Below are 15931 nucleotides of genomic sequence, written 5' to 3'. Positions count from 1 at the left end.
TGAAGATAGCTTCTCATCCAGTTGTGAGCTGTGCCTCTTACTCCGTAATGATGTAGTTTGGATAGGAGTATTTTGTGATCGATGACATCGAAGGCTTTGGATAAGTCCAGGAAAATGCCAATAGAAAGATTTTTGTTATTTATTTCATTTAGTATGTGCTGAGTGAAGTCAAGAATAGCAAGCTCAGTTGAGTGGTTGGGTCTGAATCCGTATTGGTTATTGCAGATAGTATTGTTGGAGCAGAAGAAATTAGAGAGTTTTTTAAAGAAAAGTTTTTCAAGAATTTTTGACAGCGGGGAAAGAATGGAGATGGGTCTGTAGTTGTTAATGTCATCTTTGTTTCCTTTCTTGAATACTGGTATGATTTTGGCTATTTTAAATGAGTCAGGAAAGATTCCAGTGCTTAGTGATAAGTTGAAGATATGATTAAGTGGTGATATGATAGAGAAAATTATGCTTTTGATAAGGAACATGTTGAGTCCATCGTCTGCATAGCTCTTTTTGTTTTTCAAGATATTAACAGTAGTTAATATTTCTTGTTCAGTAACAGGATATAGACAAATGGAATGGGGTGTGGATGGGCTCATAAAATCTGTAGGATTACCATAGCAGGGAGGTTGGTTTGAGAGTAGTTGACTAGCGATGTTTGCAAAGTGGGTGTTGAGAAGGTCACATATTTCTTGTTTATTTTCAATTGCTTGGTTGTTGATAGTTAGTTTGGTGATTGATGAGTTAGGAGGTTGCTTGTTTAGAATTTCTTTGATAGTGTTCCATTTTTGTCCAACATTGTTATGTGCGTCTTCAAGTTTGTTAGAGAAGTAGTCTCGTTCAGTTTTTCGTTTAATAGATGTGAACATGTTTCTGAAGCTTTTGTAGGTGGCAATGTTGCGGGTGGTTGGATATTTAAGGCTTATGATGTATAGTTTGTTTTTCTTTTTTGCAAGACTTAGAATGTTGTCATTGATCCAGCATTTTTTCTTTTTGTTTTTGACAGGACGGAGGGGGGGCAAAAGTGTCTAGAGAGTGAGTTAAGATAGTATTCAAAACAGAGCAGCAGTCGTTGACATTTTTTAGAGAAGTCAAAGAATTCCAGTTGTAGTTCGATAAGAAATTGTTGATGTTGTTTATAGATTCTTCAGTTAGGTTTCTGAAGTGCTTTATAGGGGCATGGTTTGAGATTTCTGATTTGGAAGCGATGGCGAATATAGGGAAATGGTCAGATATGTCAGACAGAATTATTCCAGATAAGTGAGAAGTTAGATTGTTAGTAAAGATATTGTCGATGAGTGAGCAAGAAGAAGTTGAGATGCGAGTAGAGGAGGTTATAAGAGGTAAGAAGTTGTATGATGATAGTAGGTTAGAGAAGTCTGCAACGACGTTGTCACTGTTGAGTTTATTGAGGTCAAGGTTAAAGTCGCCAATTAAATAGCTCTTTATGTGTGGCTTGAATGTGGGTAAAATAAGTTCGACCTTTTGGATTAAGATATTAGGGTCAGTGTTGGGGGGTCTATATACTGCTAAAATATTTACATGTGTGTTGTTTAATTTTAAATTGACACCAAGAAGGTCAATAACGGTGTCGTTCAGAAGCAAATTGTTTATCATAGAAAATTCAATGCCTGATCTGATGAAGATTCCGACTCCACCACCTATTCTGTCAGACCTATTTTTAAAAATAAAATTGTAATCATTCATACGAACTAGTTTAGCAGTTTCGTCATTCAGCCATGTCTCTGAAATAATAATAATGGGAAAAAAATAAGATAAAAATTTATTTAAAATTAAAATGTCAGAAATTTTATTTAAAAGACTTCTGCTGTTTATGTGAAGTAGAAGTAGAGGGTGATCATGATTGTTGATGTACTTGGCTTCTAGAATGTTGAGTAGATCTCTTGTGATGTAGTAGGATGACTGTCTGGTGAATGAATCTAGGAGGTTCTTTGAGGGGTCGATGTGGGTGTTGTATGCGTTAAAGTGTTGATCATCTTCGTCGTTGTTTGATGGTTGAGGATGTTGTTGGATAGAATTGATTGTGGAATAAGTATTGTTAATAGCCATTGTCATGATTTATTGATGTCGCAGAATTGACATCGGAGGGAGGACTCATCATCGATGAGGCTTGTTGTTGTTTATGTGGTTCGACCAGCTGAGAAGGGCCCATCGTGACTGGCTCGACTGGCTGAGTGGATTCTTCCGAAGAAGTTAAAATGGAAGCTACCTCAACTGTGTTTTCTACATGCTGATGTGAGTTGACCAGCGATGGTGTATTAACATTTGGTAGGTCGACAGGATAATGATTTGGTAGTGAAGTTGTAGACAGGATAATGATTTGGTAGTGAAGTTGTAGTGGGTTTTATCAAATGCTGTGGTCGAGCATGAAACAACCAGGGGTGAATTTCCACGCCGATAGGCCAATTTTCAGGATTGGTAAAAATCATTTCCTGATGTTTAAAAATAGTTATGCGGAATTTTGTTGATGGATCACTGGTTGAAGGTTGAGGACGAGTGGGAGAGAATTTAAAGACTGGTACACATTCTGCAGCGGTCAGTCCAATAGTTTCCAGATGTTCAAGGATCTCTTCTTTGACGCAGCTTTTCAATTTACCTACCCCAAAAACAATTTTTTTGGGAGGCAAAGGAGCTGCAGATAATTTGAAGGACCCAGGTTGTTTGGAACCTACAGTAATTGGAGTGTATTTTCTCTTTTTCTTTGAAGTAACAGTGCTCCAAGAGCCTTCGTGGCCACTGGAATTAGAGTTGTTTTTATTGATGTTATTGTTAGGAGTTGAAAGTGAAGAATGAGCAGGAGCAGCTTCAACGTTGAGATCCACCAGCGATTGGGTTCCCTGCTTCGAGGTTTCATCAGATGGTGGTGTGTTGATTACGGACGAAGCTGGATGAACGATCTTGGGAGATGATGCATCCGAGCTGTACGAGGCGTGTTTTTGTCCTGCTGCTACCGAGTAGCTTTTAACATTGTTTACATCGGTGTTGTTGGTATTAAGTTCACTTTTATGGACTCGAGGGGCTGCGTTCAGCATGCTGCATAGATAGAGTTGCTGATTGTGCAGCATATTGCATATGTCGTTTTTCATTTCATTGAAGTTAAATTTAAGAATAGAATCGTTATTAGGTACCCGTACGTTAGAGCTAACGTATGTAGGAAGCTCTGTTGATAATATATATATATATATATGTATATATATATATATATATATATATATATATATATGTATGTATGAGTGTATGCGTGCACGTTCAACAGAAAACTAATTATATATTAAACTCAAATATTTACTTAAAAGAAAAACTAAATTAATTAATTAACTCCAATTAGATTTAAAAAATAAAATTATATTATTAATCTCCTGAATGTTTCTTATAAGTTAGAACCAAAATTAACGAAAAACACGAAAAAATCAACAAGAAACCTCAGAAAAACGTAAACAATTTGAAATGCAACCAACCAGTTTATCGGTAATAAAATTTGATATACATATATATATATATATATATATTTTGGGTTGAGACTATCATAAATACAATTATTTATAAAGATCACTGCGTTTTCGGCATTTCTTTTTTTCTCTAAGTTCATTACTGAGATTAGAGTTAACGTCACTTTCATTAGTGACGACGTATTTAGTCCATGTCCTTGATAGAGATTTTGGGTTTAGACTGCGAAAACACAGTGATCTTTATAAATAATTGTATATATATGTACTTATAAATAATATGTAATATGTATGTATATATAATGTTTATATATATATATATATATATTTATGTATATATATATATAAATATATTTTACGTCAGACTAGCAAACAAACAAGATATTTCTGGAGCTTTGGATAAAAGTGATCTATGCAATGAATTGAATTTGGAAAACATAGCGAATGAATTTGAAACTCCTTGTAAAATAGTATTATTGAAAATTATTTTCTTCATTTATTAATTAAAAATTCTTTGTTAATTTTCTGTTAGTTAAACAATTGCATTGTCCTTAATTTTTGTTGAAATCCTACCAAGATTTCTATTATAGTTGAATAATACTGTTCTCCATTGTAAAAATTATAAATTTTTGGGATAGAAAAGATTAAATTATCCTTAGTCATATGTATGTATGCATTAATAAATTGTTGGTCATTTATTGAAGTATGTATTCATTACTAAATTGTTGAAGTCTCCAAGTCATATTGAAGTCATATGACTAAAAAGGTTTTCGAATAATTTTTCAGCTAGCATATCTTATGTAAATTTTATTTGAAATGATGTATTTAGTTTTTTATTTTTCTTTTTTGTAATTGTTTTTACTAATTCGCCTGAATTAATTCTGATCTCACATTTTATCATCATTGTTCTTAAATACATGATTTTTTGACTTAATAATTAGTTCTTACCCTTGATTAACTTGGCGCAAAATATTTTCTCTTTATTTATTACTCCAGCCGAGAAATTGCATGTTTTCTAGCACGTTTGAAAACTAGCTCTGTTAAGCAAAACTCAAATGTGATGGTCGTTAATGACGCACCTAAAAAAAGCTCGTGAGTTATTCAAAATAAGAGAAATTTCGAGGTCTTCTTGAATCCAATAGTGTGCCCCACTTTAAATCATTGTTTCATCTCACACAAATGCATATTGGTGGGTGACCGCCAATTCTTGTAAAATGCGATTTAGTTTGTAATATTTATTTCGAATTAATTTGAAATATTGTTATGATTTTCCCGTTCATTTACATTAAGTTTATACCTTTCGATGTTCATAAGTCGTTTATGAAGATGTAATTTTTGATGAACTAATTCCTAAAAGTTTAGAAATTGTGTATACTTCTTTTTAGTTTACACAGTCTTTCTGTAGCCCTGTTCTAAATTCAACTCAAATATTTTTTCACTCTCTATTTTTCACCACCTATTTTTTGAGTATTTGCGTTTTAGTTTTCACGAATCTTAAATTTTACATCAAAACAGATCATATTCTCACTATTAAAAAAACTATTTGCCAGAAACATTATGACATATTTTTATTTACCCATTTACGCCATAGTGGAACAGCTTGTTTAACAGGATGACACGATGCAATCAAATGCCTTGGAGAGATCTAGGCATGTTCCAACAATAAAATTTATATTGTCCTTTACTTAAAGATATCCAAATTTTCTGATTAATTTTACCATGGCCTGTTCTGCTGAGTGTTCCTCACAAAATCCAAACTGTGCTTTGTGTTGCGACGTTAATAACTTGACACCTGAATTTGTTTCTGTTCGTGCTAATTTGGACATCACAGTCCTATCACATCATAGAACGATGATTTATGTTATCAAAGGCTTTGCTGAGATCAATAACAATACCAGTAACGTTTAACAATAGAGCCTAGTCACATGTTGTGAAAAGCTGTTCAATTTTATTATGTGTCATTCAGAAAAGTTTAGATGTCAAAAATAATTTGTGTTCAAATATTAGCACACTATTTTTAAACTTATGAAAATATTTCAGCCTAGAATTTTAGAAAAATACAGAAAAATAACATACACAAGCTTTCAATTCAATGTAATAATCGTAAAGAATAAAGATGTAAGGCTGGCTGTGTTGGTGTTCGCTCCGTTTTCAAAACTGAGTTGTTTTAATCTTTAATAAACTTGTCAATTTTAGCGGGTTAATCTAAAATTTTGAGTTTTATTTTATTTATTTCAGGTACAATATAAATGTGGTAGTAAATTATGTTTAAAAATTTTCGGGGAACTACATCCTCCCTAGCAACCTCTGCCTAGCAACTTCCAGCATATAGGTACGCCCATGGATATAAATAATATATCCATGGGTACGCCTTCTTTTAAAACGACACTCACACAAAATTTGTATTGTTCTTTTTTAGATTTCTTAATTTTTATTTACATTGCGTTAATGTTTACAGGGCATCGAACCGTAATTTTTTTCGTTCGGTTTACGGTTTCGGTTCAATCAGCCAAACGAATTTCGGTTCGGTTCCGGTTTTCGTTCCTGAAATAATATTGGTTTTTTTTGGTTTTCGGTTTTGCTCCGAAACTTAATTTTTTCAAGCATAGTTCCTTAAACGCATGTAACGGACATATGAACATCCAACTATCAGTGTGAACATGAAATCAATGACAAAAATGATTTTTAAATGTTGTCAGTATAAAAGAAAACGTTTCTAATATTTTTTTCAACAAATTAAAACAATCATTACAAAGATATTTTGAAATCACTCATATAAATATAAGATTGTTTCAAAAAGGATGAAAATTTCCTCTGATTATATATATCTTCTAAAATCTTTAATTGAAACCTTTTCTGCAATCTCTGAGGATAAATTTTAATCTAAAAACAGATGTTTCCAGGCTCACCTGTGTAGCTTGTACTTAAAATTTTGAAGATGATCGCACTTTAATTTCTCCGATTATACTGAATTTCTCTTCACGTGGTAATTCTTACTCAAATGATCGGCGAACTCGGTCGGAAAAACAAACGAAAAGAGAGATAAATTTTCAAAGATAATAAAAATTAACATAGAATTTCAAAAGACGAAATATTATCTAAATATTTTTTATTTCTGAATTTGACAAAAAAAATTTCTTTTAAATTTTTAGCATCGAACCGTTATTTATTTCGTTTCGGTTAAACTAGCAAACAATATTTCGGTTCGGTTACGGTTTTTGTTCCGAGCGAAACTTCGGTTTTTAACGGTTTTCGTTTACGGTTCAGTTCCGTGTCGATGCCCTGGTTTGAAAATAAGCGCCAAACGCTAAAGAAACAACATAATAAATTTGAAGGTCTGTCGGATTTGGCTTGATTGACTTAACATTTTATGAAGATTTTCATTAAAAAATATTTGTTTCATTCTAAATAATTCAATTTTTTTAAATGCTGTTCGTTTGTTCTTTTCTAATTTATCATTCAATAAAATTGTTATCGTTATTACATAATCACATTAAACAAGGACCGATAAAAGCAGCCAAAATTTTATTGAACAGGAAAGTTGCACAGCACAGATTAAGAAAGCCAAAACTATTGATAAATCATTATACAGTGGTTTTGAATGGCTAGTTAATGCCATTTGCAGTAATTGGACAGATCTTCAACATAGAGTTAATTTCGATACAAACGAAAAAATTAACATTGAAAATTTTAAAAAATCAGAACGGCTGGAAAGATTGAAGAATGGAAAAAAAACAAAGTTTGTAAAATTACTTTTTATTATTTTACAGGCGTTATTTCGTCAGCAAATTAGTTTAGCTGTAACGAATGTTAAAGATGGCATTCATACGCGTGGCGTGTATGGTTGGATAGTTCAACATTTTGCTATATTTTTCTCAAATACTTTTTCCTCTCCGCAATCAACGTAGGACAATGGATGTCTTTTGGTTAAAGTTTCACGATTAATATAGGGCAGAAATGTCTTCCGGTTAGATAGTTTCAACAGTCAGCACGCTGCGAATTAAGCCTAGAACTAAAATATCTAAAGTAATTTATATTTCAAGAATGGGAATAACAGAACAGCAAAGGAATGGTGACTACTATGAAATGTTATCTGCAATTTGCTACCTATCTTACGGGCCCAGACATTTACCCTTATTTATTCAAACAAATGGCCGAGCCCGGATGATAAAAAAAGTTTAGAAAATTCATATTATTTTTAGGAAACATTAAATTTGTAAGAAAATACATTACTTTTCAATAAATTCCTTGACTGTGAGATCAAATTTATTAAAATTAAACCCAAGCTTTTTTATCTTGATGCATTATGGTAGAAATGTATATTAATTATCATAATTCACAAGCTTATTTTTCACAAGCAAGGAATTAATTGATTATTCGAAATGTTAAAAAGTTGTGTTTCAAGAAAAAACGAAACTTATGGCTTGTTAAAAGAAATCTAGTTGGTATTGCTCTGTTGCTTCATATGCTATTAAACTATCAAACCACCGCAATTTTTGATCGTTAAAAAAGCGCAGATTATTTTAATAAAAAATAATTATCAATCAATCAATCAAATCAGTCAATCAATTGTAAAGCGCTATTTCCGCGATGTTCAACAGCGCTCCTCGATGAATTTTGAAAACAGACGGGTCGTGAGATCCGCTCTGAACTTCGTAAGCGATGGAGAAGTAGTCAGAGAAGTAGGTAGAGAGTTTCAGAGAAAAGGGCCAGAAAAAGCAAAAGCAGATTTGGTATAAAAGTGTTTAACACGAGTTAAGAAGAAGCGAGAAGAAGAAGACGTCGTAAACCGGGGCGTTTAGGTTCAATTAATATATCTGATAAATACTTAGGAAATAATTTAGATTGAGACTTATACATAAAAGTGCAAATTTTAAAAATTATTCTATATTTTATAGGTAGCCAGTGCAAGAGAACAAGATATGGAGATATATGAGAAAAGAAAGAGGCACGAGCAACTAGACGAGCAGCAAAATTAAAAGCTTTACTTAAAGAATAGAGTATAGAATCAGGAAGACCATGGTAGAGCGAGTTACAATAATCAATCCTAGATAAGACTAACGAAGTAACAAGAAGGAGAAGAGTAGGATTATCAAGAAAAGGCAAGTTTTTTTATTCTACCTAAATGAAAATAACAACTTCTAGCGACACTATTAATCTGTGAAGAAAGAGACAAAGTAGAATCAAAGATAAAACCTAGACTACGAAACTTTTGAGAGACATTAAGAGTTTTAGAATCAGGTAAGATAATAGGAGGAATAGTAATAGAGTGTTTAGATTTATTAAAACAAATTAATTCAAACTTAGAAAGATTAAGTTTAAGACACATAGAGTCAGATCAAGCGATAATTGAAGAAAGACATAGAGATAGATTATGAAGAACACTATTGAGATTAGATGGAGGAAAAGAAGTATAAAAGTAAGAATTATTAGCATATAGTTGACTAGAGAAAGAAAATTCATTAATAATACGAGGTAGTTCAGAGGTATAGAGTATAAATAGAAGAGGACCAAAAATAGAACCCTGAGGTACCCCGAAAGTAAGAGTAGAGGAGTTAGAAGTAGAATTATTGAGAACAACAGAAGAAAAACGATTACAGAGATAAGAAGAAAACCAAGATAGACAAGAATCAGTAATATTAAAAAAAAATTGTAGCAGCCTCAAGAGAATAGTATGATCAACAGTATCAAAAGCCGAGGAAAAGTCAAGAGCAAAAAGAAGGGTAAGATTACTATTGTCACTAGAGAGAAGGATATCATTGTGTATTTTGAGTAAAGAAGTTTCAGTACTGTGAGCAGGTCTGAAACCAGATTGAGATACAGGTAGCAAGGAGTTAGAATTTAAATAAGATGACAATTGATTAAAAACTACTTTTTCTATTATTTTAGAGATGAAAGTAATATTAGTAACAGGTCTATAATTAGATAAAGAGGTAGGATTTAAGGATCAGTTTTTAAGAATAGGAATAACAATAGAATTCTTATAGGAAGTAGGAAATTTGGAGGTGGAAAGAGTTAAATTAACTAATTTGAGAATGACTGGATAAAATATTGAAGAAAATTTTTTAAGTAAATTAGAAGGAAGTAGATCCAGAGAACAGGTTGTAGATGACAAAGAATTAATAATTTTAGTAAGTTCTAGATTTATTGGAGTAAATACAGAAAAAGATTCAGTAGTAAGTTTAGTAAAGTTATGAGAAGGAAAATTAGAATTAGATGTTCTTAAAGAAGTAATTTTGTTTACAAAAAAGTCATGAAACTGTTGAGCAGAAAAAGATGAGTGAGAGGATTACTTATGAAGAAGTTTAGATAGAGCAGACCACCTATTTTTAGATGTTGAAGCAGATGTTATAGAATTTTTAAGAAAAGTAGAGTGTTTAGACTTCAGAGAATAGTAGATATTTATAATTAATCAATTCAGATTCATAGATAGAATAAAGAGAGTTAGATGGATTTAACCTATAGGCTTTCTCCAGTCTTCTAACACTTTTCTTGGCTACTACACAAGCATAATCGAACCAAGGAGCTTTACGAGAATAGAGCCTATAAGTAAAAAATTTAAGAGGAATAAGTAGTAGAAGTAATGTAGATATTAAAAGCATAGACAAAATCATCAACATCAGAAAATAAGGTAGTATCAAAAATAGTTTCAGTAAGAGATTGAGGAAAAATCTTTATTAAGAGAAGAAATAGACATGGATGAATTAGAAAGAATTATGTAAAAATAATGAAGCGAAAAAAAAATTTACGATTGAACTTTTCAAAGTTTATTAAACATCAACAACAAACTCAAATATATGTTGCTGACGTTAACAACAAACCTAATTTTTGCAACGTAACGACAGAAATCTAATTTGAACATTTTTGTTCACGAATCGACTATTATTGCTGTTATAAATATATTTTCTAATCTTTTTTTGTCTTCCGGGCTCGACCATTTGTTTGAATGATTAAGTGCCGGAAAGTATATAGGTAGCAAGTTGCAGAAAACTAAAAATAACTAAATAACGAAAAATATTTTAAAATTATTTTTGCGAGATCAAGTATACTTGATTTTTAAAATCAATAACCATTAACGATTGTTTTGACTTAAAGAACTTTAATATTGAAGTTCAATAATGCTGCTATGCTGCTTTTAATTGAGGCCAAATAAAAAAATTTATGTCAAAGAATAACCTAAACAAAGGTTTTCATTTGTAAACAGTTTATCAAACTCTACCTACAAAGAAGTGGAAGACACTCAATCATTCAACGAATTAGATCCAGCTGACAAATCGAATCCATTTAAACCTCTCTCGAAAGATTACTTTAAACATTAAATTTTATCTGACTGTTTTTTTTTGTTTGTTTCTACTTTATTGTTATTAACACAATTTATCTGATATTCAATTGTTTTGAAATTGTGTCATTCCTGTTATTGTTTGAACTTGTCATCTCATATATGCTGCATTATTTTTTGACATTTTATAAGTTCTAAAAAGTGATATGTTAAATTTGTTTGGTTTTTGTGTTAAATTTTTTGTGTTAGTTAACAATTTATTAAAATTAATTTTTTTCTTTTGCGAAAAAAAAATAAATTTACATAAATTAAATAGTTGGAAAATTCGTAAATGTTTGTGTAAGTTTTAATTGAAGATTTTCAGTGGTTGGTTCATTGACAGCAATATCATTCACCAGAGAAATAAAATTCACGTCTTTCCGCCGTTCGTCGTTGCTTTTTAGTGGTGATGGTGGTGGTATTGACTATGGCTACGGGACAGCCTTCTATATTTTTTGATAATTTATAGGTTGGTCCCTAATAGTTCAGTCCAGGTCACCATATATTTATCTAGCTGACTGGTTCTCGATCTAACAAATCAAAGGTTTTTCCAAAGTAGACTAACATCACGCTGTTTTTAGTGACGAAAAATATTTTAAAAGTATTTATAAACTCGTCATATTTTACTTATTTTGTTCATGAGAATAATAGTAACTTCTTGATGGATTTATTTTCAAAAAACTAGATAGGCCTACACCTCTATTAGCGTGCTGGCCACGTCTGCTTAAAATTCCAAGGTTCAAACCAGTGCTTTCGTCACGCACTGTCACACACTTAGCATTGTGGTGGTTTAGATTGATAAGTCCCATTTATTTTGTCAGCTTAACCATTATTTTCGTAATCACCACCAATCTTGATCTTACTCTAATTGTAGAGACTATGTATAAACATTATAATCTGTTGATGAAATTCATTGAAGCATATATATCTAACATTATCTATATATTTTTCCGATTTTTCGACCTTGGTCATAGTTTCTAGTTTTTTAGCAAATTTATTTTTTTTAATACTTTTAATTTTCTCGTATTTTTTTGTTGAGCTCACGATGCAATTTACTAATATTTTTATCTTTTTTGTCAGTAAAGCAACGTTATCGGCGTTCTTGAGATCGTTAACAACCTTCACTTCAATTCCGAATATTGTGTATGTAGCTGTAGAACATTATTGCAGCCTTGACAAATCCTTGACTTGGTTGCAGCGTGATGGCCTAGTAGTTAAAAGCACCTTTCCTGTCTCGCTGTGCGTGCAGTGATCGGGCTAGAATCAGGGCATCGAACCGTAATTTTTTTCGTTTCGGTTTACGGTTTCGGTTCAATCAGCCAAACGAATTTCGTTTCGGTTCCGGTTTTCGTTCCTGGTTCGGTTTTTTTGGTTTTCGGTTTCACTCCGAAACTTAATTTTTTTTAGGCATAGTTCCTTAAACGCATGTAACGGACATCCAACTATCACCACAATGTCAATTTGAAATAAATTTTAGATTGTGAATAATAAATCAATAACAAAAATGATTTTTAAAAGTTGTTAGTATAAAAGGAGACGTTTTCAATACTTTTTTCAACAAATTAAAACAATCATTGCAAAGATATTTTGAAATCACTCATATAAATATAAGATTGTTTCAAAAAAGATAAAAATTTCCTCTGATTATTAATAATCTTCTAAAAATGTTTTTATTGAAACCACTTCTGCAGTCTCAGAGTATAAATTTTAATCTAAAAACAGATGTTTTCAGGCTCACTTGTGTAGCTGGTACTTCAAAATTTTGATGACGATCGCACTTGATCTCTAATTTCTCCGATTATATTGGATTTCTTTTCACGAGGCAATTCTTATTCAAATGATCGGCATACTCAGTCGGAAAAACAAACGAAAAGAGAGATTACAAATTTTCAAAGATAATAAAAATTAACATAGAATTTCAAAAATGGCAACGGTTTTTGTTCCGAAAAAAACTTCGGTTTTTAACGGTTTTCGGTTACGGTTCAGTTCCGGTTCGATGCCCTGGTTAAAATATGACAAAAGTATCCCCGTCATGTTTTCTCAGTATATTTTTTTATTGAAAACTAATATCAACAAAATGTAAATCGAAAAATATTGTAGTCTTTACTTATTTAGACTTTTCATAATTTTATGTTTTGTTCGCAGTTCACATTTTATTCCATTTACGATTTGGCGCGTCTTATATTATTTTTTTGTGTTTCATAAAATCAGTTTGCACTTGAATTTGTTTTAAAATTAAAAAAAATGTTTTTTTAAAAAAGTAGTATTTTAAAATTTTTTCAACCGACTCCGGCAAAAAAAACAGAACCAGTGCGATGATCTCAATACAGTTGAGGCCCCGTTAATGGTAATACCTAGATATTTAAATAATTGCATATGAAATAATTTTGTATTTTCTACTAAAAAATTAGCAATAAGCTGAATAATAAAAACATTGTTTGTACTGGTAGGGTTAATACCTACCAGTCATACCCGACTAGACTTGAATTAAGTTTGTAATATTTAACTATTCAGCTCTGGAAAGAAAATTAAAAAATTTAATCTCAACGTTTTTTTTCCATTATAGAATCTGATGTCTTGGAAAAAGGCCTTTTATTAAACTTAAACGATGACATGACTGATGTTTCAGAAAAACTGGTAATTCATGTCAGTGTTTTTCAAATGAAACAGTACCTTTAGATATTGGACAATATGCAACTGTAGAAATCCCAAGCATTTCGAATAATTTAAGATATGATCTTTTGAAAAATCCATGGAAACATGACGAAAATTATAAATTTTAATTTGTGTTGGAAGGTAAAAGAAAACGGTTTTTTAAATTTCATTGGTTTCAAGAATTTTTCTGGCTGTCTTATTCTGATTTGAAAAAAGGAGCATTCTGTATGTTTTGTGTACTTTATGCTAATGGACAGCCATCATGTGGCTCAGTCGGAGTATTTGTTATATCACCTTTAAATCGTTATAAATCAGCTTTAGATCAATGTCGCTGTCATCAAGCGACATCTTTTTACAGAGAGGCTACAGAAAAATCAGAAATGTTTCTGAGTTTGATTAAAAATAAAACTAATGTTTTAGAGTTATCAAACTCCGCTCTTTCTACAACAAATAGAGCAAAACAGAAAATTGCTTAACACTATTATTGAAACTATTAAACTTTGTGAAAGACAGAATTTTGCTTTGCGTGGACACCGGAATGACGGTGCATTAGATCTCAAATCTGATAACAATCAGGGGAATTTCAGAGCGCTATTAAAATACAGTACTGAATGTACAAGATATATTATACATATACATTCAGTGGCGGATCTTGGGGTAAGGCCGGAGAGACCATCACCCACTTGTGAACAGTATATTTATTAAAAAAACTCAGCTTTTGCATAAAAAACACCATTTTATATCAAAAGAAGGTCGCCAGCCTAATTTTGGCAACGCGATCACAAATCTTGGCCCCCTGTCCAAATTTGAAAAAAAATTAAACTTTTAAATATTTTTAAAATTTTGCCCCCCCCCCGTCAAAGTTGTCTAGATCCGCCACTGGTAAGTTGGAAACCTTATGTCAAACATTGTTAACCATAATTAGTCATATCTGTTTATGTCAAGCGCCTCTTTGAACTTGATGAAATGAATGTATAAAGCTGCTTTTGTTTTCTCACTATTTCCAGTCGAGTCTCAGCTCGTCTGCTCTTGCGCAATCTTTACTTTTATAGACAATGGTCTGGCAGTATAGTCACTTCGGAAAGCTACGACGATATAAATATGTAAGTTATTAAATATTTTTAGAATTAGTCTGTAACGGGTTCTTTATTTCAATTTAATTAGACACGACAAACGTTCGATTATTAGCCCTTTGACATACAATTCACTACACTTTAGGAACAATTAACTAAAATTAATATTCGATTGCGTGATAAAATAAACAAATTTAATTAGTTAACCATAATTAGTCATATCTGTTTATGTCAAGCGCCTCTTTGAACTTGATGAAATGAATGTATAAAGCTGCTTTTGTTTTCTCATTATTTCAAGTCCAGTCTCAGCTCGTCTGCTCTTGTGCAATCTTTACTTTTATAGACAATGGTCTGGCAGTATAGTCACTTCGGAAAGTTACGACGATATAAATATGTAAGTTATTAAATATTTTTAGAATTAGTCTGCAACGTGCTCTTTATTTCAATTTAATTAGACACGACAAACGTTCGATTATTAGCCCTTTAACATGCAATTCACGACACTTTAGGAACAATTACCTAAAATTAATATTCGATTGCGTGACAAAATAAACAAATTAAAATTGTTATCATGATTGATTTTTTGTAAAATTCTTGTAATGAAATCTGCGACGTTAGGTGATCTAGGACAACAACCGAATTGGTAATCGTATTCATGGAGGGCCAGTAGGGTAGCGTGGGGCAAAACGCCACGTGGGGCAAAAAGCACTTTTTCAAATTTCTCCGAATTAATTCAAGTCCGAAAATTTTTAAATTAATTTTTGAAAAATAGAACGCACCCACATTATTTATAATAAAAAACCGCGTGGTATTGAGCTTTGGTTATTTTATTAAAAAAGTTTCAAGAATTTGTAGGTCAAATATCGCTCGTGTTATAATTTTTGTTTTTCGATTTCTTTTAAAATTTGTTAAAATAACATAATTTTTTGTGATTAGGAGTAGTTTGTTGTGAGGAGAAATCATTTTTACATATGGAAAATCAACTTCAAATTGGTTAGAACAATTTTTTGTTGATTAAAATTTAATTTATTCTTCGCGCTCTCTTTTGGGGCAAAACGCCTCTTTTACTTTGGGGCAAGAAGGCTAACTTTAATTGTTTTAACTATTTGTCAAGTTTTAGATATTTTCACTTAAGGCAGCCAATAATTGTAATTAAAATTATATTTTTAAAATTTTTTCAAACTTGTTTTTGTATAAGTTTTTAAAATTAAATTAAAGTTATTTTAATTTTTGAAGATTGAAAATGGTAAGAAATTACATAAGAAAATCCACCAGATGTTCGTCTTATAATGATGAATCATTGAAAATTGCTGTTGAATCAGTAACGAATGGCATGCCACTAAAAACGGCTGTCAAAAAATATGGGGTCCCTGCAAGAACTTTAAAAAGGCATCAGATGGCCATGACCAAATTTCCTGGAAAAATTAGGC

At 31.5% G+C, this 15931-nt stretch overlaps 1 protein-coding gene across 1 annotated transcript in view; it reads left to right on the top strand.

The window, feature by feature from the left end:
• HELRODRAFT_83363 (hypothetical protein) overlaps nt 1–7363 on the top strand; it is a gene marked incomplete at both ends in the record, with an annotated part of 20871 nt that extends 13508 nt beyond the window's left edge. The window contains 2 exons of the mRNA XM_009023370.1: nt 3820–3925; nt 6992–7363. Coding sequence (XP_009021618.1) covers nt 3820–3925; nt 6992–7363 — 478 coding nt within the window. The remainder of the gene's footprint in view (nt 1–3819; nt 3926–6991) is intronic.
• Nucleotides 7364–15931: the final 8568 nt, after the last annotated feature.

The sequence above is a fragment of the Helobdella robusta genome (assembly GCF_000326865.2).
Source record: "Helobdella robusta unplaced genomic scaffold HELROscaffold_36, whole genome shotgun sequence".
NCBI classification, from domain to species: domain Eukaryota; kingdom Metazoa; phylum Annelida; class Clitellata; order Rhynchobdellida; family Glossiphoniidae; genus Helobdella; species Helobdella robusta.
Note: the sequence above shows the minus strand (reverse complement) of the source record. Positions and strands in the feature narration are given on the sequence as shown.